We start from the raw sequence: 23,215 nt of genomic DNA, 5'->3' as shown, positions 1-23,215 counted from the left end.
AGGGCTGGGATTACAGGCACGAGCCGCCATGCCCAGCCTGGAGATAAAGCTTTTTAAAGAGGTAATTAAGGTTAAATAAAGTCATAGAGTGAGGGGCCATAATCCAGTGACTGATGTCCTTATAAAGAGATTAGAACACACAAAGGAGAGACTATGTGAAGACACAAGGACAAGAGCACCATCTACAAGCCAAGGGGAGAAGCCTCAGGAGAAAATCAACCCTGCTGATCTCTGACTTTTAGCTTCCAGAGCTGTAAAAAAATAAATGCGTTTGGCTGGGCATGGATGGCTCATGCCTGTAATCCCAGCACTTTGGGAAGTCGAGGTGGGCAGATCACCTGAGGTCGGGAGCTCGAGACCAGCCTGACCAACATGGAGAAACCGTATCTCTACTAAAAATACAAAATTAGCCAGGCACTGGGGCCGGGCGCGGTGGTTCACGCCTGTAATCCCAGCACTTTGGGAAGCCGAGGCGGGTGGATCACCTGAGGTTGGGAGTTCAAAACCAACCTGGCCAACATGGAGAAACCCCATCTCTATTAAAAACAGAAAATTAGCTAGGCATGGTGGCGCATGCCTGTGATCCCCGCTACTCGGGAGGCTGAGGCAGGAGAATTGCTTGAACCCGGGTGGCAGAGGTTGCAGTGAGCCAAGATCGCACCATTGCACTCCAGCCTGGGCAACAAGAGCGAAACTCCATCTCAAAAAAAATAAAAAAAGAAAAAAAAAAAACAAAAGAAAGAAAAGAAATGAGTTGTTTAAGTCACCCACCAGTCTCTGGTATTCTGTCATGGCAGCCCTGGCAAACTAATATCGCACTCTAATTTCTCTCTCAAGTCTGGTCTGATCCTTGCCTTCTCTCCCCAAGTTCCCGCCCCATCCTAGTCAAAAGATGAGGCTACTCCATCATCAGTTCTCCCAACAACAAAAAAAGCATTGATTACTTCATCATAGGGCTTTTAGTTCTTGACTATTCCAAAAACTAAGGTGTCCTAGCACAGGGGTCCCCAACCCTAGCACACAGATCCCTCGTCCCTGCAGGAGGCAAGCATTACCATCCGAGCTCCGCCTCCTGCCTGATCAGCGGCATATCAGATTCTCATAGGAGCACAAACCCTGTTGTGAACTGCGCATAGGAGGGATCTCGGTTGCTCACTCCTTATGAGAATCTAATTAATGCCTGATGATCTGAGGTGGAATAATTTTATCCCAAAACCATCCCTGCTCCATCTGTGGAAAAATTGTGCTCCACAAAACAAGTCCCTGGTGCCAAAAAGGTTGGGGACTGCGTCCTAGCACACCTCATCTCTCTTATTCCTTAATGTTTCCGAAACTAAAAGCACTTTTAGAAAAATGTGTATAATTAAACCATCAAATAGCTGTTTAGAGATGAGAGACCAATTTGGAATTCTGAAGCCACAAAAGTAAATTTGGCAAATATCCTAGCCAAGGTACGGTAGGGTCTACGTGTCACATTCCCATGCCCAGTTAGCTTGCATTTTCTTTTTTTTTTTTTTGAGACGGAGTCTCCCGCTGTCGCCCAGGCTGGAGTGCAGTGGCGCGATCTCGGCTCACTGCAAGCTCCGCCTTCCAGGTTCACGCCATTCTCCTGCCTCAGCCTCTCCGAGTAGCTGGGACTACAGGCGCCCGCCACCACGCCCGGCTAATTTTTTTGTATTTTTAGTAGAGACGGGGTTTCACCGTGGTCTCGATCTCCTGACCTCGTGATCCGCCCGCCTCGGCCTCCCAAAGTGATGGGATCACAAGCGTGAGCCACCGCGCCCGGCCTAGCTTGCATTTTCAAACCAGAAAGGGTAATAAATGCTTTCCCTCCTTCCCCACATCCAAACATATCACAAGGATTTTGTTTTCCTTACTTCAAGAACCTTAAACATCTACAATTAGTTCAATATTCTAACATTCTTCTGCTTGTTGACAGCACAAGCAGAAAATTGAGAAAGGTTATTCAATTGCTTTATCTCATCAAAAAAGAAAGCCTGTAAATTAGAAGCTTTAATCTGGTGTTATAGTAAAGCACAACAAAGTTTAAACATACATACAAGGCCGGGCGCGCTGACTCACGCCTGTAATCCCAGCACTTTGGAGGCCAAGGCGGGTGGATCACATGAGGTCAGGAGTTCAAGACCAGCCTGACCAACACGGTTAAACCCCACCTCTACTAAAAATACAAAAATTAGCTGGGCACGGTGGCGGGCGCCTGTAATCCCGGCTACAGCTACTCGAGAGTCTGAGGCAGGAGAATCACTTAAACCCAGGAGGCACAGGTTGCAGTGGGCCAAGATCAGGCCATTGCACTCCTGCCTGGGCAACAACAGCGAGACTCCATCTCAAAAAATAAAATAAACATACAAGTTTATAAATACATATACATGCATATGCACAAGTGCACACATATATTCCACAGCGTCACTGTTAATTTGTACATTTATCGTGTAATGAACAAGCCCTATAGTATCTGTATGAATTCTGACCCATTATTACATCAACCTGAACCCATACTTCAGTCTTATAAACATGTGTAAACTCACTGACATGTGTTCTACATACTTTTTAGATTTTCACAATTGCTCAGCCACTTTGCTAAGAGACCTGTGGTTATCGGCTACTATATACATGTACAGAGAAATCAAAAAGATCTAAAATTGGGCTAACATTATCTTAAGAAAAAGGTTGAACGTCCTCTCATTCCAAGAAGGAAAATATGCACAGCATTCAAAATAGCACCATTATTATAGAACTGAGAGTTAGGTTACCTGACCCTGCAAGTTTAATATAGCCGGTGTTTTTAAGCTCTGCCTGGTCTCCACATCTCTGCTTGGAATTGATTTTAAAGCTGAACTCTAAGTAAACAATTTTACGCGTGTTGAAAACCCAACTCTAGCCCACCCGCTGATGAAACGAAGGTGACACCTCTCATTATTAAGGTCAGAATCTGTGCAAATGAAAAAGGACCAACCAATCACTTCACCTTCGAATGCAGGCCAAGGTTACAATCTGGGCAGCCTGTGGTGAGAATGAAAGAAGAGCAGACGCTGCCTGTGAAGCAAGACTGAGTTTCACTCAGAGTCAGGAAGCCCTGGAGCCTGTCCTTCCCCTCTCCAAGATGCCCGAGGGCCGGCCATGGGTAAAGGGCCCACCTCTATGCTCAGCCCTAGAGGCTAAGGGACTACAGTTGATTTTAAGACACTTGTCCGTCCACGCCCTTTTGTTTTTTTCAAAAAAAACAAAAAAAAAAACACAGCAGATCAGCGACCCGGCGTGTGGAACTGCCCCGCGGCTGCCGCCCCCACTCACCGCACACCATCAGCAGCAGGACGATCAGCAGCGTGGCCACGAACACAAGCAGGGTCAGCCCGACGCTGTGCCACATCTTGGGGGCAGAAGGGCGGTCGGCTCGGGGCGGCTGGCGCGGACAGCGCTGAGCGCGGGCGGCGACGCGTCCTGAGCTTCAGCGGCGGGCGCCAGGCGCGGCTGGGTGCCGGGGCGGCATGGGCGGCTGGCGCCCCCTCGGCAGCGCCCCCAGGGGGTGGGGCGACGCAAAGGCGGGCACTGTGGGACCGCCCGCCCGCCCGCCCGCGTGGCCAGAGCGCGGGAGGCAGGCGCGCCTCAGGGCGCCTCTAGTCCCTCATCGCCCCGGGGAGCCGAGGCCGCGGTACCCAGAGACCCCAGCGGTCGGACGCGGTTCCATGGCGGACGCCGCGCGCCTGTAGGGAGGACAGAGGGTAAGCACGGGTACACACGGCGGCCACAAGGCCCTCGTCGCTGTCCACCCAAGTGTCTCTGAGACCCCAGGGATGTCAGATGTCAGCGTCGCCTGGCCGCGGCTGTAGCGGCTTCTCCACCCCAGGCCCCCTACGCTGCGGCAGCTCATCACCAAGCTCGCCTCCTCCGCGGCGCGGGGTCGGCTGGGAGATGGAGTGCAGAGCCTGGTGGAGGCGGGAGGGCTTTGTCTCGCAGGGACTACAACTCCCAGAATGCACCGCCACTCGGGTTTTGCTGCTTCCATCCTCGGGCCGCTTTGCCTTTGGTCTTGCTCAAGTCGCCTCTGTCGGACGACGGTGGGCTGGCCTTCTCCAAAGCCGCGGATTTGGCTGCCTGTCCTGCTGAGGCGCCAGTGAGATTTCAACCATTACTCCGTATACAAAGTCGTTTTGTTTCTAGCCGTGATCGATGAAGTACGCCGAGGGAGGAAAGAGGAGGCGGCTGCCTGAAAAACTGGTTGCTCGTGCACCTAGCCCTGTTGCCGGGGGCGAAGGTTGGATATTGGGGACTTGGAGGAAGTACTCAGGTGCTTGCCGAAGACACAGGTCAGGACACGAAATCTCCTCATTTTTCCCCTGCAACAGATGTTATGATCTATCTTTTCGTAGGTAAAGCATTTCAGAAATGGCCCGCGGGTGACTTAAGGACAGCTGCACTGCCCTCAAATCACCTGCCTGAGTTGTAAGTTAGACTCAGCTGCCTTCTTGAGACCAAGCGACAGGTGACCCACAGCTTGGAGATTTTGCAGCACTGGCTTACACCTCTACGAAACAAGACACTTTAATAATCTCAACTATTGTATCTCCACTCAAAATTGAAACTCCCCACTTCCGCCAAATTACATTCATTTGTTAAAGAGGTGCCCCCAGAAGAATAGAGGGTAAATGTGTCCCTCTTTTAGAAGGAATCAGAGCCTTCGCGTTTTCCTGTGATTGTTTTGCTCCCTGAGATACCTTTTTACTCTTCTAAAAATTACAGTTCCCTGTCTTCTGTCTCCAAAAACAAACACAAAAGTTCTAAGCAGCAATCCCTTGATTTAATAAATGTATCCTGCCATACCCAGCTGCCCTACTATGTGAACTGTATTCCCTAAGAAGCAACATTAGGAACAAATACCATGTATAAAAATACATTAAAGCATAATTACTTGCTTTGCAACAGATTTAATATTGATTCCTGTGAAGAGAATGAACCCAGTGCAATTAAGATATATTTACAAAAAAAATCAGTTTGTGCTTTTTTCATGGGTGGTTTAATTATGTTGCGTAAGTAAAACACATTTTATTAAAAGCCAGTTGAAAATAGGCGTCAGGGCTAGGCGAGGTGGCTCACGCCTGTAATCCCAGCACTTTGGGAGGCCGAGGCGGGCAGATCACTTGAAGTCAGGAGTTCGAGACCAGCCTGGCCAACATGGTGAAACCCTGTCTCTACTAAAAATACAAAAATTAGCCGGGGGTAGTGGTGGGCGCCTGTAATTCCAGCTACTCAGGAGGCTGAGGCAGGAGAATCGCTTGAACCCGGGAGGCCAAGGTTGCAGTGTGCCGAGATCGCGCCACTGCACTCCAGCTTGGGCAACAGAGAGACTCTTATCAAAAGAAAACAGACATCGGAAGAACTAAAAGAATTTATTTTAAAGGACCTTTTTCTCTTTGATTCACATATATTGGAATACCTATAGGGGCCAGGCACTGTTCTAAGTGCTGAGGATACAGCAGTGAATAAGACAAAGTGCCTTTACCCAAATATGTACATATGTCTTCTTTCCATATCTGATTCTTAGTGGGGGAACGCTTACCTTTCCTCCTCTGCTATTTCCTTCCATGAGGGAGGCAGCTCAGGTGGTGTAATAATACTATGTCTGGGGCCAGGCACGGTGGCTCACGTCTGTAATCCCAGCACTTTGGGAGGCCGAGGAGGGCGGATCACAAGGTCAGGAGATCGAGACCATCCTGGCTAACACGGTGAAACCCTGTCTCTACTAAAAATACAAAAAATTAGCCGGGCGTGGTGGTGGGCGCCTATAGTCCCAGCTACTCGGGAGGCTGAGGCAGGAGAATGGCATGAACCCGGTAGGCGGAGCTTGCAGTGAGCCGAGATCGCGCCACTGAACTCCAGCCTGGGTGACAGAGCGAGACTCCGTCTCAAAAAAATAAAAATAAAAAAACTATGTCTGGTCTCTCTATGCTCTTTTATCACCTCTGTCCCTGGTCAGGGGAGGAGTGATTTACTTAATTCGTGCCTTTAGGAAAAACTGGGTTTGCAGAGCTCCACTTTTCCCACATTCCTCTTGAATCTGAGCTGCTTATGCCTTGTATCCACATAGGCCAGCAGCAAAGGGAGGTCCACCCTAGTTGCTTCAACTTAGGTCCAATCAACGGGCCTGACTGGCTCATACATTATTTTTTGTTCTCTGACGTAGCCTTATTACTAAAGGTAATATTTTCGCCTCCAAATGTCTTACTTCTTGTTTTAATTTCTCGGTTGAGCAGCAGTATTGTTTTCTCTCAGCAGTCCCATACTTCTTTCAAGATAATTAAGAGGAGTCATGTCTCATTAGACTGGTATTTAAAAAGAGAGAGAGAAGAGCTACGGATTCAGCATTTATGTGTTATCACATAGTAGGTGCTTGTCAGATTTTGATCCAAATATTTGATCTCTAAAGCCTCACAAATTATAGCCATTTGATCACTAAATATCGTGGGAAGAATATGCTAAATGTAGGGTGGATACAAGGTAAGACAGATTCCTGCCCTCGTGGAAAATCCAGTCCTACACCAAGTATTTACCAAACACCTACACCTACTTCGTGCCACACACTGTGTTTGCTAGTAGCAGTACAAAAATAAATATGCTCCCTGATGTAAAACAGCCCAGCCTGGCTCAGTATTTTTCAAAGTTGACCCATCTGTGCATCATGAAATTAATTCAGTGAGAGTCATGACTGGTACTTTAAGGACTAGAATAGAAGCTATAAATGTATATCACAAGTAGTAAGGGCAAATACTATTCATGGAACTTTTATTTCAGTTATTTATGTATGTGGGTGTGTGTATTAGTGGAGTGTGTGTGTGAACTGAGTTGCAATGCAAAATACATTCTTACTATGGGTTATAGTTGATAAAAAGACGAAAAATCCAGTCTAGCAAGAGGGAACCAGACGTGTATATATGTGACTTATTTTATTTATTTATTTATTTATTTTTGAGACAGAGTCTTACTCTGTCATCCAGGCTGGAGTGCAGTGGCGTGATCTCGGCTCACTGCAACCTCTGCCTCCCAGGTTCAAGTGATTCTCCTGCCTCAGCCTCCCAAGTAGCTGGGACTATAGGCACGTGCCACCACATGCAGAAAATTTTTGTATTTTTAGTAGAGATGGGGTTTCGCCATGTTGGCCAGGCTGGTCTCGATCTCCTGACCTCAGGTGATCCACGTGCCTTGCCCTCCCAAAGAGCTGGGATTACAGGTGTGAGCCACCACGCCTGGCGACTATTTTAAATATTACTTTACATGTATAATATAGGATTTTTCAGATGTGATTGAGACTTAGTGACTCTAAAAAATTTGTAGTAGGTAATGAATTGAACTGACATCCAAACCCATGTCAGTATAACTTAAAATAAAATTTCGTTTCCATTGTACCACAGACAGGAAAAGATCTGGGGAAAGGAAAGATTGAGGGAAAAACCATGAACAAATTCTTGAGGTCATGAGTACACAAATGTACATTTGTGAGAGTGATGGTTAGGATGCCTAAGATTCCATGGAAAAGATAACAGTTCCTTTCAGTTCTGAAAAATTTGGAGTTGACGCAGACTATGGTGGTTAAGTTCCTGCTCTGCAATTCAGCTCTGGGTTTGAATTCTAACTAACTTAGTTGAATGATTTCATCTTTCTAAGCCTCTTACTAATGTTTAATACAGTAATAATAAATTTATTATTACTAATAATAATACAGTTGACCCTCAAACAACATAGGTTTGAACTGCACAGTTTCACTTGTATAAGGGTTTTCTTCCACCGGTACCATGGCTAAGACAGCAAAACCAACCCCTGCTCTTCCTCCTCCTCAGCCTATTCAATGTATAGACTGCAAAGATGAAGACCTTTATGATGATCCACTTCCACTTAATGAACAGTAAATATATTTTCTAGTCCTTCTGATTTTCTTTTTTTTATTTATTTTTTATTTTTTTGAGACAGAGTCTTACTCTGTTGCCCAGGCTGGAGTGCAGTGGTGCGATCTCAGCTCACTGCAACCTCCGACTCCTGGGTTCAAGTGATTTCTCCTGCCTCAGCCTCCCGAGTAGCCGGGATTACAGGCACGCGCCACCACGCTCAGCTAATTTTTGTATTTTTAGTAGAGACGGGGTTTCACCGTGTTGGCCAGGATGGTCTCGATCTCCTGACCTCGTGATCTATCTGCCTCAGCCTCCTAAAGTGCTGGGATTACAGGCATGAGCCACTACGCCCAGCATGATTTTCTTAATAACATTTTCTTTTCTCTAGCTTACTTTTTTGTATAAATAACATAATAGCATATAATACAAATAACATACAAAATACATGTTAATTGACTATGTTATTTGTAAGGCTTGTAGTCATTCGTAGACAACATTAGTAGTTAAGTTTTTAGGAAGTCAAAAGTTATATACACGTTTTTGACTGCATGGGGTGTTTAGCATCCCTACCCCCACCCCATGTTGTTCAAGGGGCAACTGTAGTACCTTCTCCACAGGATCGTTTTGAGAATGTAATGAGATGCTACATAGAAAGAGCTTACCTATCACAATGTCACCCTGCACTTAGGATGTCTTCAATAAATGCCATTAATCTTAATAACCTAATTTATATATGTTTTTTATTTTTTTGAGACAGAGTCTCGCTCTGTCACCCAGGCTGGAGTGCAGTAGTGCGATCTCGGCTCACTGCAACCTCTGCCTCCCAGGTTCAAGATTCTCCTGCCTCAGACTCCCAAGTAACCGGGACTACAGGTGCACGCCACCACACCCAGCTAATTTTTGTATGTTTTCGTAGAGATATGTTTTCACCATGTTAGTTAGGCTGGTCTCGAACTTCTCACCTCAAGTGACCTGCCCTCCTCAGCTTCCCAAAGTGCTGGGATTACAGGTGTGAGTCACCACACCTGGCCCTAATTTATTTTAATATAAGAGAAGGAACTAGGTAGCAGGATTGGTTGCATTCAATTCATTTTTACTTGATTTGGAAAAGAGCCTGTCAGAATTTGATCAGAAAGCCAGAACCACCACAAGGGGCATGGAATACAGGATTTATTGTAGGAGTTAAGTCTCAGGCAATTGTGGGAGCTGACAGGGCAGCCCAAGCAGGCTGTTGTTTCCATGCCTAGTGTTGAGCCTACAGTTGCTAAAACAGCAGTTGGGAAGGAAAGTTGGATGTGGACAAGGGCAAGGGCAACTGGAAACTGCAAGGGCAAGCTAGGACCAACAAAGACAACTAGACCCTGCAAAGACTAACTGGAACCAACATCCTCCTCTCCCCACTTCCAACCTTGATGCCATAGATAATGTGTAGAAGAAGCCTGTGCCCTTCACTATGGAACTGAGCATGCACTCAGTCCAGGAGTTGAAGAAACTGATTGGGGGAAGATCTGGCAGGAGCTGGAGTGTGTTCATTTCCTAGGGCTGCCATAAGAAAGTACCAGAGAAACTGGGTGGCTTCGACCACAGAAAGTTAGTCTCTCACAGTTCAGAAGGCTATGACTCCAAAAGCAAGGTATTGGCTGGGGCATGCTCCCTCTGAGGACTCTAAGGGAGAGTCTTTTCCAGCTTCTGGTGACTGTGGTAATCCTTGGCCTTCCTTGGCCAAGCTGCATCACTCCAATCTCTGTCTCCACCGTCACGCAGCATTCTTCCCTGCATGTCTGTGTAGCTGTGTCTTCACATGGCCTTCTTATAAGGACACTAGTCATGGGATTTAGGGCCTACCATAATCCATTAGGACCTAATCTTAATATAACTAATTACAGTTGCAAAAACCCTATTACCAAATAAGGTCACATTCTGACATTACTGGTGAATGTGAATTTTGACAGGACAACACTGCTCAATACAGTACATGGGGGGAACTCTGTTTTGGGGTGCTCTCCCATACCTATGAGGTGAGCTAGCTGCAGAGCAGTGACAATATGCCTGCCCTTCACCAGTCACTAAAGCATAAAAAAAATGGCAGCTGCTTCATTTCAACCTCCCAAATATCATCCAACATGTCTTTATTGGCCAACGCTGATCCAGAAACATAAAGGAAAGGAAATACTGGGAAATTCCAATTTTACCAAATTGTTATAGTACAGGGGCACTACACAGTGAGAGTCACTGATGACCCTCAAGTCAAAACAAGTTGATGGGAATGTTGTTTTAAAAATATTGATCTGGCAGCAAAAGTGGAGGAGAGATCAGGGGTAAGAAAAGATTGCAGATTCACTAGGAGATTGCTGGCATAGTCTAAGATAGTAGTCTCTAAATGTTTTTGATTATGTCTTTGGTAATCGTAGATTAAATAAATTGGACCAATTCTCGAGCTGAATCCAACTAAAAAGTCAGAATTGAAACAAAAATCTTTTTACAAACATCGGCTGGGCACGGTAGCTCACTCCTGTAATCCCAGCACTTTGGGAGGCTGAGGCAGGTGGATCACCTGAGGCCAGGAGTTTGAGACCAGCCTAGCCAACATGGAGAAACCCTGTCTCTACTAAAAATACAAAAAATTAGCCAGGCGTGGTGACAGGTGCCTGTAATCCCAGCTACTCAGGAGGCCGAGGCAGGAGAATTGCTTGAACCCGGGAGGCAGAGGTTGCAGTGAGCCGAGATTGGGCCATTGCACTCCAGCCTGGGCAACAAGAGTGAAACTCCATCTCAAAAAAAAAAAAAGGTCAAAGAGCTAATGAGACAATGAGAAATCAGTGGGCCAAGATTGGGGAGAAGATAGAAATAGAAAATCTAAAACAAGAACCAGGCATTTGGAGGCTCTTTTACCCAGGGAGGGCATTCAAAGGTCCTAAGATGAGGCTGAGCATTGCTTTCCACAACTCTGGGTGACAAGGGCAAAGCTGGAGTTGTGGGACTGGGGCTCTGGAGAATCCCAGGCACAGAAGGCTCAGACCCCAAAGGGCCTCACCACAGGAATAAAGGGGTGGCTGAAAATACACCTGAAACCTGGTTGGCTTTGACTGATCAGGCTGACCCAGAAAAGTTCAATTTCTGAAATTGGATTAGGGGAATCCTGGATTAGTATAGCCTTAAGGCCTGGCAGAAACGAAGAAATAAGCTCATCGTCCTAGGCCTCAAATGATTTCTACAAACACCTTTTCAAACACAATTTCCAGCACATACTCAAGTATTTTTTTATTGTCTGCCATTCTTAAGTTAAAACAAAATAATTTTGAGCACACACCTTTAATACATATTTGTTTACAAATTATCACACTTCTTACTTTATATTATGGAATGTACAGAAAAAGAAATGCTAGAGGATGAGATGAAGATAAATAAAATATTTAAGTTTTTTAAATTTTATTTTTGTATTGCAAGAAGTAGTTTTATTTGAGTTAAAATTATTTACAAAAGCCCAGAGACATACTTCATGAAATTCGTACAATCTATTTTTTCCGGCTGTTAGCTTTTGCTCCAGAGATCACACCTGTGAAATACTGTGTAAAATAAAAGTAGGACTGGATTCAGAAAAGTAATCTACTTTTCTAATTTCCAACAGGTAGTATTTTTAGAAATATTTACAATAGAAAAAAAAAGGTTACTTTAAAACTTTAATTTGCAAGTCACCTCAAGAACCTTAAAAAGTAGAATTCTCTGAATGTTAAAACCACACAAATGCTCTGCATTTGGTGAAGGTGATATCTCCCCCACCTAAAACTTCATTTTTAATAGTAGAGAAAATTTTTAATATCACTGTGTTAGTTTGCTAGAACCACAAAGTACAAAGAACCACAAACTGAGTAGCTTTAAACAACAGGAGTTTATTCTGTCACTGTTGTGGGGGCTAGAAGTCCAAAATCAAGCTGCTAGGAGGGCCATGGACCCTCTGAAGGCTCTAGGAGAGGATTCTTCCTTGCCTCTACCAGCGTTGGATAGCCCCAGGTGTTCCCTCGCTAGTGGCAACATAAATGTAGTCTTGGACTCCTCCTTACCTGGTCCTCTCTATGTGTATCTGCCCTCTCCTCTTGTTATAGGGACACCAGTCATACAAGGGCCTACCGGCCAGGCACAGTAGCTCATGCCTGTAATCCCAGCACTTTGGGAGGCTGAGGCAGAAGGATCACCTGAGGTCAGGAGTTCAAGACCAGCCTGGCCAATGGGTGAAACCCCCATCTCTACTAAAAATACAAAAATTAGCCAGGTGTGGTGGTGGCTGCTTGTAATTCCAGCTACTTGGGAGGCTGAGGCAGGAGAATTGCTTGAACCGGGGAGGCAGAGGGTGCAGTGAGCAGAGATCACGCCATTGCACTCCACCCTGGGAAACAGGAGCGAAACACTGTCTCAAATAGAAAAAAAAAAACCCTTATGACCTCATCTTAATTTAACTAATTATATCTGCAATGACCCTATTTCCAAATAGGAACTGAGGATAAGGATTTCAACTTAACTTTTTTGAGACATAATTCAATCCATAACAATCACCAAATGGTCTTCATTACTTCAAAAAAGCTTTTGAAAATGATTAATACTTTGAGGTTTAGCAGTTCAATGACTTATATTCACTTTATCTTAATACTTAATTTTAATATTTGTCACAATTTTAAAAAATATCTATGACATAATAAGAAATATATATTTGGTCTCTGTCTCCAGTTCTTGACACAGAGCTCCTGAAACTCTTGTAGTTTCCTGAGCAACAGGAGTTCTAGGAGCATCTTTTATTCTAATATTTGGTCCTCAACTCTGTGATATGGTTTGGATCTGTGTCCGCACCTGAATCTCATGGCGAATTGTAATCCCTAGTGTTGGGGGTGGGGCCTGGTGGGAGGTGACTGGATCATGGGGGCAGATTTCTCATGAATGGTTTAGCACCATCCTCTTAGTACTGCTCTCACAATAATAAGTCCTCTCAAGGTCTGGTTGTTTAAAAGTATGTGGCATCTCCCCTCTCTCTTGCTCCTGCTCCGGGCATGTGAGATGCCTCACTACCCCTTTGTCTTCCGTCATAATTGGAAGCTTCCTGAGGCCTCCCCAGGAGCAGAAGCCACTATGCTTCCTGACAGCCTGCAGAACTGTGAGCCAACGAAACCTCCTTTCTGTATAAATTACCCAGTCTCAGGTATTTCTTTATAGCAATGTGAGAATGGGCTAACACACTCTGGTTCCTGAGACAGAGGTCCCAAATCCTTTGAAAATTCTTGGGATGTCCAAAAGACGATGGGAATGTCTTTTGTTTTAGCCAGGCAACTGGCTGAATGAAGCTCCTGAATGGAGCTGGTCACCAGAAAGACCAAACCATGATTAGAAACTTGGAATTTTCAGCTCCACCCCACATCCTCTGGGGAAGAGAGAGGGACTAGCAACTGAGTTAACAATCACTCATGCTTCCATGATGAAGCCTCCACTAATTCCCTAAACTATCAGGTTCAGAAAGCTTCTGGGTTGGTGAGTACAACCATGTGCTGGGAGGTTGGCACATCTCAACTCCATGGGGACAGAAGCTCCTGTGCTTGGGACCTCGCTCTATGTACCTCTTCATCTGGCTGTTCATTTGTATCTTCTATCATATTCTTTATAATAAACCAGTCAATGAAGGTAAAATGTTTCCCTAAGTTCTGTGAGCTGTTCTAACAACTTATGGAGCGTGAGGAGAGGATGGTGGAGAGCCCTGATGTACAGATTTACAGCTGATTGCTCAGACATACAGGAGGCCCAGATCTGGGACTGGAATCTGAAGTGGGGAGAGTCTTGTGGAATGGACCAATAACCCGTGGGGGCTGCACTAACTCTGGATAGTGTCAGAAATGAATTGCAGGGCTGGGCACGGTGGCTCATGCCTGTACTTTGGGAGGCCAAGGCAGGAGGATCACCTGAGGTCAGGAGTTCAAGACCAGCCTGGCCAACATGGCAAAACCCCCGTCTCTACTAAAAACACAAAAATTAGCTGGGCATGGTGGTGGGCGCCCGTTATCCCATCTACTTGGGAGGCTGAGGAAGGGGAATCATTTGAACCCAAGAGGCAGTTTGCAGTGAACTGAGATCGTGCCACTGCACTCCAGCCTGGGCCACAGATTGAGACTCCATCTCAAAAAAAAAAAAAAAAAGGAAATGAATTGTAGGACACTCAGTTTGTGTATAGAGGGTTGGAGAATTGGTTCTTGTGGACACACACTCCCACATTTGGTGTCAGCAGTGTGGTGAGAAATCGTTTTTCTTTAATGCCTCAAAAAGATGAAGAATTCCAAATGAAAGCGGTGCCCCTCTGACTGACTTTTGGTTTTTCTTTTCTTTTTTTAGACAGGGTCTCGCTCTGTTGCCTGGGCTGGAGTGCAGTGGTGTGATCACGGCTCACTGTGGCCCCAAACTCCTGGGCTCAGGCGATCTTCCCACCTCAACCTCCCAAGTGGCCAGGACTACATGCCGTAGTCCTGGCTAATTTTTTTAAGTTTTAATTTTTGTGGAGACAGAGGCTCACTATGTTATCCAGGCTTCTCACTGACTTTGGAATTGTGACACACATTTTTTTCAATCTCATCCACTTACTATACAAAGATTTTTCTTGAAATTCAGCTAGCAAATTTCCATCTTTACTGTTACTTAGTTGTTCTTGAACACTAAATGGAATATATTACATTTTTATTGTTTGTATAAATAAATTAGAAATCCACAGAAACTCTGCTTAGCAAATTTTTATTTTTTATTTTTATTGTTCACATCAGGCAAGTAATGTGCAGATGACAAGGCTCAAGGGAGGCACATCTCACATGTGGACGTGAAAACTCAATCATCAAGCTTATGAACCACAAAAGGATCTAGAAAAGTTTTAAACATATGAAACAATTCTGTGTCCATGCTTCTGTGCAGGTAGGTGACACTGTTGTATAACTTTCTGACTTAAAATCATCTAACAGTGGAAATGCTTTCCAACCCTCTTTTTCAAAACACCCTCTCAACTTCATGAACATAATGAAGGGAACAAAACACACTGGGGCCTATTTGAGGGTGGAGGGTGGGAGGAGAGAGAGGAAGAGAAAAAGCAACTATTGGGTACCAGGCTTAGTACCTGGGTGATGAAATTATCTGTACAACAAACCCCTGTGACATGAGTTTACCTATATAACAAACCACATATGTACCCTCAAACCTAAAACAAAAGTTAAAAAACAAAAACAAAAAACCAAAATCCAAAATACTCTCTCCGTAGGGTGCAATATTTCTAAAGCAACTATTTTCTCATTTGTTATTATGATATTCTTTTTATCTTGAGGAAACATATGAAATGAGGTTATTTTTCCAAAAACATCTGTTACATGGTATGCTATAGAGACTCACTCTATTTTGTTGCAGAAAGCATCAGTGTCTTAGTTTAGTTCCAGCTGCTTTAACAAAATGCTATAGACTGGGTAGCTTATAATTAACAGAAATTGATTTCTCAGAGTTCTGGAGGCTGGGAAATTCAAGATCAAGTTGCCAGAAGAGTGAGTGTCTGGTGGTAAGCGCCCACTTCCTAGTTCATAGATGGCACCTTCTCACTATGTCCTCACATGGTGGAAGGGCAAGGCAGCTCTCTGGACACTAATCCCATTGATGAGGGTTACACCCTCATGACCTATGGTCCCTCCCCCAAAGGCCCCACTTCCTAATGCCATCACATTGGGAAATTAAGTTTCAGCATATGAATTTTGGAGAACATTGACATTTAGAACGTAGCTGTCAGCCAATTCTGTATCCTCATCTTCTGGGATGTACGCTGCGATCTATCACCCAGTGCATTCCCCCTGTGATGTTGGTCTTCTCGCTCCAGGTGTAGGGAGTGCTGGCAGGCATTTCAGGGACTGTCTTGGCCACACCCCTTCCTGGGGTGGACATCCAGTGACTATCCCATGCAGGAATATAAAGAACTGGCCATCTCAGACCAACTCAGGACAACTCTGAAGGGCCATTCTAGCTCCAGAGCTCCTGTGGGTTCAGCCAAGAGTCCTGGCCTGAAATGCATCTCGACTTCTGTCTCTCTTCGATTTCTTCTTCCCCCTTCCTTCTACGGGTGTTGAAATCAAGGATGAGCCCTAATAATCATCCTGCAGAATGTGTCTCAGAATTTTCTTCCCAGGAATCTAACAGGACACTTTCGTCTAAAAGAAATAAAAAATATGTGTAACTTATCTTTAAATACTTTGCCAAGAAAAAAGCTGGAAAACCCCTGGTGGTAAGAAATGGTTTGCCTGGCCATTTTAGTGATGGCCTGTTATTTTAAAATCTTGCTTTTACAAAATTAGGCCCATCGAAAACAACTCGTAGAAAGGAAACAGCAAAACAGAATGACACACTGACAGTGGAACTCCTACTATGCCCTCAGGTTACTTCCTATTATTCTATTTGACACGTGAACATGGAACATAAGAGACAAATTGAGGACCCGGTGTCTATCTTTATAGCAGATATTAAGAAAGCTTAATTTCTTACCTTTTAACATAAATACAAATGCTTTCTCGTATTTTCTTTCTATGTCCTCAATATACAGAATTATATTGCAAAGTCTACTCATCTAGGCAAAAAGCCACAAGAAGTGAATGTAAGGAAGGCAGATGGGCACAACCCAGTGGGGTCAGGACTTATGAGCTGTCTGTGCTGCTGGGGACATGGGAAGAGCCAATGATAACTTCTAGATTGCTAGCTCGAGTGACTGAATGAAAGTCACTGCCCTGAAATCTTTGACTTGGAGAGAGGAGCAAGGTGGCATTTGCCATGCAGGATTTGGAGCGTGATGGTGGAACATCTGGATACAGGAGTTCAGTGGGAAGGTTCCAGTGTATGTATGCACGAGGGGCAATCAGGAGAGCTGCCAGGACTCAAGTGGCCATCTGCAAGTTAAAGCAAGGAAGTGATGAGAGACTAAAGAGAGAAGATGACAAGCCCAAAGTAATGTTTTCAACAGATTAGGCCTAGCAGTAGTATTGAGGATATGCTGGAAAGGCCTCAGGTCTCAAGGCAGCCTGTAGGAGGCTGTAGAGATGCGCAAATGTGGGCTAATGAAGTCCTGGGCAAGGGCACAGGGAGGGTGGAAGGGTGGGAAGGAGAGGATGTGTTTGGGCAAGCTTTACGACTAACAGGAGTAGGGAGCCAGGGACAGGAGGGAGTTCATGTTTTCCTTTTAGATCTTATTTGGAAAAATACCTTTATTTTAAATACTCTGTGCTTTACTCCCATTCTGACGTAATGAAAATCCACATACATATGAAGCATTTATGGTTCAAGTTTTAGAAGTGGTTAAGCTGCAGTTAGGCACTGAACACACACCAGTTTCCTATCGCAATTTAGACGACTAACTATAGTAATAGATTTTTACCTACACAGACAGCAATGACAAGTCATAAGCAAGAAGGCAAGTATGACTGATTCTCACTTCCTTCTGTGGTGTAATCATTCCCATGACAGGTAGAATATTTGGTTCTAGACCATGTTTATAAAAGTTTATATTGTAGCTGTTTAGGTTCACTTGTTAGCTTTTTGGGGGAAAGTTAACCAATTCAGAACTTTGAAAGGGTATCTATACTATTATTTTCACAATTTAATAGGTAGAACATTTGAAAAAATGGATACCGTATTTCCTTCCTTTAGCAGCGGAATCTTTTTCTAAACTTCTACAAGCACTTTCCACTGACCTCCCCCCACCCCAAAAATGAGTAACAACAAGAAAGGAAGGCCACCATGCAAAAAAAAATACAAATTTCTTGGCCGGACGCGGTGGCTCACGCTTATAATCCCAGCACTTTGGGAGGCCGAGGCAGGCGGATCACGAGGTCAGAAGATCGAGACCACGGTGAAACCCCGTCTCTACTAAAAAAATACAAAAAATTAGCCGGGCGTGGTGGCGGGCGCCTGTAGTCCCAGCTACTCGGAGAGGCTGAGGCAGGAGAATGGCGTGAACCCGGGAGGCGGAGCTTGCAGTGAGCCGAGATTGCCTCACTGCACTCCAGCCTGGGCGACAGAGCGAGACTCCGTCTCAAGAAAAAAAAAAAATACAAATTTCTCAAACGTGTCATCTTTTCTTTGGTGTTACACAGAATGGAGCCTGCGACCTTACATTTAAACAACAAGAGCCCTGATTGTTACATTCCCACAGAAATGTGACATTTTACTGGATCTTCATTTTCTAGTACAAAATGTAAATTTCTGGTGGAATGTTTTTTCCTTCAGGATAGTTTTAGAATGTTAATCAGTTGGATAACTACGTTATTGCAGGCCTGCTTGAATCAGGACTGAGGGGAAATTGCATTTCGGATTAACAAAAACACCTTTATTGGACTTAATATTTATTATAGCTCAATATCAAGACACTGGTTTAGAAGTACTTATTAATATAATGCTACTCTTCTACTTTGTCATGAAATTGGAGTTAGGCTCAAACTTTACATTGTAATTTAAGTCTAGCTAACAGTAGCTAATAACACTCCTGTTGTACTTGTCTACGATGTTAACTCATTCAATCTTCACCTCAATTCTATTAGGTAGGAACTATAAGCTGACCATCCCTAATTCAAAATTCCAAAAGTTTTGAGCACTGATATAACACCACAAGCAGAAAATTTCACACTTGACCTTGTGTACATACTTCAATGTATGAAATTATTTAAAATGTTGTATAAAATTACCTTCAAGCTATGTGTATGAGGTATATGTGAAACATAATTTTATGTTTAGACCTGGGTCCCATCCCCAAGATGTCTCATTATGTATATGCAAATATTCCAAAATCAAAAAAAAATCTGAAATTCTAAATACTTCTGCTCCCAAGCATTTTGGAAAAGGGATACTCAATTAGTATTATTATTCCCATTTTATAGATGAGGAAGGTGAGGCATGTAAGGTTAAGTAGACCAAAATTATACAGCTAGTATGTGGGATGGCCAGGATGCCAATCAGACAGCCTGCCATCAGTCCATGCTCTTAACCATGCTACTCTACTGCCTGCTTAAGTGAGAGTTAAGTAGTTTTGAGGGAAAAAATACTCCAGCTTGCCTTTATAAAATTCCAGAAATCAAACACGTAGTTATATTGTAGATTAGGGGGAAAATAAGTGGTATCTATAATAAAAAGTGCTCCTGGAAGACATAGCAAGTAGATCTGTTCTGCCATCCAGCCTACCCTGGAATCCCACTTTCCAATATTCCATTTCACACAATAAAAATGCCTGTAATCCTAGCACTTCGAGAGGCCGAGGTGGGCGGTTTCCCTGAGCTCAGGAATTTGAGGACGGCCTGGGCAACACGGTGAAACCCTGTCTCTACTAAAATACAAAAAATTAGCCTGGTGTAGCATAATGCGCCTGTAGTCCCAGCTACTTGGGAGGCTGAGGCAGGAGAATTGCTTGAACCCAGGAGGCAGAGGTTGCAGTGAGCTGAGATCGTGCCACTGCACTCCAGCCTGGGCAACAGAACAAGACTCCATCTCCGAAAAAAAAAAAAAAAAAAAAAAAAGACGAATGCTTTAGGAACCTAAATGCAATACATTCTTATGACATTTTGCCAATGAATGGTGATTTTTTTTTAAAAAAAGATGAAAGCTGAAAAGGTCATCCAGTTCCAGTTTTGCAAACTGCAGGCCACCACGCACTTGTGAAAAGCATTTTAAAAAATAGATTGCAGGCTAGGTGCAGTGGCTGACGCCTGTAATCCCAGCACTTTGGGAGGCCGAGGAGGGTGAATCACCTGAGATCAGGAGTTTGAGACCAGCCTGACCAACATGGAGAAACCCCATCTCTACTAAAAATACAAAGTAAGCCAGGCATGGTGGCACATGCCTGTAATCCCAGCTACTCAGAAGGCTGAGGCAGGAGAATTGCGTGAACCCGGGAGGCGGAGGTTGTAGCGAGCCGAGATTGCACCATTGCACTCCAGCCTTGGCAATAAGAGCGAAACTCCGTTTTAAAAAAAAAAAAAAGGATTGCTATAGAATGAATGTTATCAGAGTACATATTGATATTGTTTTATTTGTGAAACTTTTATTTATGTGCAAGATCATAACCTAAAATATGTTTCTCACTGTGGGTCACTTTGATATTGTTTTTGACATCTACTGATCTAGCCCACATTCACCTTCCAATGAGAGAGATGAGGATGAATCTCCACTCAACAATGGCTTGTCTACTGGATTTTAAGCGCATCCGTAAAAATTCAATCCTCACACTTATCACTTACTTTGAAAGTTTTTATTGCTGTAGAGACAATTCTGGGTTATATTTAATACTGTTACTTACCTTTTTAATTTATTGCCTTGAAATGTCCTATTTTGTTATCACCTGAAACTATATAGTTTAAACTATAATTGATTTATGGGTGAATACTTCCAAAAGGTAGAAAGTTTTTCAAGCAAAACAACTGCAACAGAATTAAAAAGGATTACCAGAAATCATCCAGTCCCTTGCTATTCAAAGTGTGGGCCACAGACTAGCAGAATCAGCACCACCCGAAGCAGAAACTCAGGTTGCACTCCATGCCTACTCAGTCAGAATCTGTGTTTTCACAAGGTCCCCAGCTCATTCTTATGCACTGACCTCAGCTTTGTCCTCCTTACAAGTCAGGACTTTTGGTATTAGCAGGGGGAATAATGTTCATCAACTTAGATTTAATAGAACTTCCCCCAAACTAGAAAATGGCAAAAGAGAATAGTAAGCACACATTGTATCTTGTCTTACATTCTGAGAGATATTCATGTGTGTAGCTATCTCTCTATATGTAGATATACACATATGTATACACACACACACCAACTAGTTTATCTGTTCATGCCTATTTCATATGTTTTTCCAGTCCTTAGTGTAAATGTGTGAGAAAAACAGAAGTTGTCTGAAGCAAGCCTTCAGCTTTAGATCAACATGTGTATTAGCTCATTTTCTTTTTTTTTTTTTTGTGAGTCTCGCTCTGTCTCCCAGGCTGGAGTGCAGTGACGTGATCTCGGCTCACTGCGAACTCCGCCTCCCGTGTTCACGCCATTCTCCTGCCTCAGCCTCCCAAGTAGCTGGGACTACAGGCGCCGACCACCATGCCCGGCTAATTTTGTTTTTGTATTTTTAGTAGAGACAGTGTTTCACCATGTTAGCCAGGATGGTCTCAGCTAGTCTCGGTCTTCTGACCTCGTGATCCACCCGCCTCGGCCTCCCAAAGTGCTGGGATTACAGGCGTGAGCCACCGCGCCCAGCCTATTAGTTTGTTTTCATGCAGCTGATAAACACATACCTGAGACTGGGCAATTTACAAAAGAAAGAGGTTTAATGGACTCACAGTTCCACATGGCTGAGGAGGCCTCACAATCATGGTGGAAGGTGAAAGGTGCATCTCACATGGTGGCAGACAAGGAAGAGGGCTTGTGCAGGAAAACTCCCCTTTATAAAACCATCAGATCTTGGCCAGGCATGGTGGCTCATGCCTGTAATCCCAGCACTTTGGGAGGCTAAGGCAGGAGGATCATCTGAGGTCAGGAGTTCGAGACCAGCCTGGTTAACATGGTGAAACCCTATTTCTACTAAAAATACAAAAAATTAGCCAGGCACGGTGGCATGTGCCTGTAATCACAGCTACTCAGGAGGCTGAGGCAGGAGAATTGCTTGAACCCGGGAGGCGGAGGTTGCAGTGAGCGGAGATTGTGCCACTGCACGTCAGTTGGGGAACAACAGCCAAGCTCCATCTCAAAAAAAAGAAAAAAAAACATCAGATCTTGTGAGCCTTATTCACTATCATGAGAATAGTACGGGAAAGACCCACCCCCATGATTCAATTACCTCCCACCAGGTCCTTCCCACAACACGTGGAAATTGCGGGAGCTACAATTCAAGATGAGATTTGGGTGGGAACACAGCCAAACCATGTCAGCATGGTTATTTATATGGTCATCCTCTGGTCACCTCACTTACTACTCACACTTTTCACCTATTTGCCTACCCACTCCAACTCACCTCCCTATTCCTTCCCACCTCCCTTCCCTTTCTCTGTCTACTTTCTAGTGTGTTCTCTCTCAACCGAAGCAAAGCATTAACTTCTTGCCCATTCTGCTCTTAGAAGTGTGCCTCTACATGTATTTGCGTGTACGAATGTATCCTTATTAATTTGGATCTATGAGAGATGTAATGAAATTTATAGTATAATGAAATGTAATGATGAATTTCACTTCAAAGTGCACTACTGAGTTCAAAGCAATGATCTAGTAAATACCGGGGTTCCGGGGAGGCTGGAGGGAGGAAAGAAGATATCCCATTTATATTTTTTACAATCTCATGGTGCAGAGAAGTATGAGATGTCTTATGTAGAAATGCAGATGCTATGTTATGGAAGTGTAGAGGAAGTAAAAGCAGAATTCATGTTGAATGGGGACGAAAAAAGAGAAAGCTTCCCAAAGGATGTGGTCTTGCATTGGTATTTTAAGAATAAATGGCATTTCCAGCTGCGTACAGTGCCTCACACCTGTAATCCCAGCACTTTGGGAGGCCAAGGCTGGCAGATCACCTGATGTCAGGAGTTCGAGACCAGCCTGGCCAACATGTTGAAACCCCATCTCTAATAAAAATACAAAAATCAGCCGGGCATGGTGGCAGGTGCCTGTAATCCCAGCTACTCGGGAGGCTGAGGCAGGATAATCACTTGAGCCTGGGAGGTGGAGGTTGCAGTGAACTGAGACCGTGCCACTGCACTCCAGTCTGGGCAACGGAGTGAGACTCTGTATCAAAATAAATAAATAAATAAATAAATAAATGGCATTTCCATAGATGGAGAAAGGAGAAGTGAGAAAAAGAAAAGGCATTTCAAGTGAGCATGATACGCGTTCTCAGGAAACAATCAGTATCACAGAGCATGTGGGGATGAAATTGAAAAAACAGAGCCCACTTAGAGAAACTTACATGTCATGCTTGGGCACTAGGTTCAATTGCAGAGTAAAGGGAATCCAGTCTTATTATATCCAACCAGTTATTTCTTCTCCCAAACACAGCAAGAGCAATTTTGTTTTGAAATGCAGAGCTGAGAGCGTACTGCCTATCCCATCTACCCTGCCTTCCATCGGCCTCTTTTTACCAGCTCCCACTATTCTAAAGTAAAAGAGCAACACTCCTCCTGGTCTCCTTTGCTTGTCTTTCACTCATCCTTTCTGGATGCAGAGTGGTGCACCTGCTGCTTTCTGTGTGTGCAATGCTCCTCCTCCACCAGCCCACCCCTCTCTTCAACAGGTTAGCACTGTCCACCGAGTTCAGGTCATCT

At 44.2% G+C, this 23,215-nt stretch overlaps 1 protein-coding gene, 1 long non-coding RNA gene and 1 other non-coding gene across 4 annotated transcripts in view; all 3 read right to left on the bottom strand.

Moving 5' to 3' along the window:
* Window positions 1-3,907, bottom strand: part of SMIM13 (small integral membrane protein 13) — a 39,425-nt gene extending 35,518 nt beyond the window's left edge. Inside the window, exon 1 of the mRNA XM_032141102.2 lies at window positions 3,316-3,907. Within this exon, the coding sequence (XP_031996993.1) occupies window positions 3,316-3,391 (76 nt within the window). The 5' untranslated portion in view covers window positions 3,392-3,907. The remainder of the gene's footprint in view (window positions 1-3,315) is intronic.
* A 10,776-nt stretch (window positions 3,908-14,683) lies between these two features.
* LOC116460546 (small nucleolar RNA U13) lies at window positions 14,684-14,782 on the bottom strand. Its single transcript, XR_004245848.1, has one exon. It is a non-coding gene; the product is annotated as a small nucleolar RNA U13 (small nucleolar RNA).
* Window positions 14,783-14,900: 118 nt separating this feature from the next.
* The window catches only part of LOC116460168 (uncharacterized), a 33,436-nt gene continuing 25,121 nt past the window's right edge, over window positions 14,901-23,215 (bottom strand). For both annotated transcript variants that reach the window (XR_009211391.1, XR_009211390.1), the window contains one exon: window positions 14,901-16,102. This is a non-coding gene — a long non-coding RNA (uncharacterized LOC116460168). The remainder of the gene's footprint in view (window positions 16,103-23,215) is intronic.

This window comes from Hylobates moloch, unplaced genomic scaffold, assembly GCF_009828535.3.
Source record: "Hylobates moloch isolate HMO894 unplaced genomic scaffold, HMol_V3 SCAFFOLD_20, whole genome shotgun sequence".
In the NCBI taxonomy this organism is placed as follows: domain Eukaryota; kingdom Metazoa; phylum Chordata; class Mammalia; order Primates; family Hylobatidae; genus Hylobates; species Hylobates moloch.
Note: the sequence above shows the minus strand (reverse complement) of the source record. Positions and strands in the feature narration are given on the sequence as shown.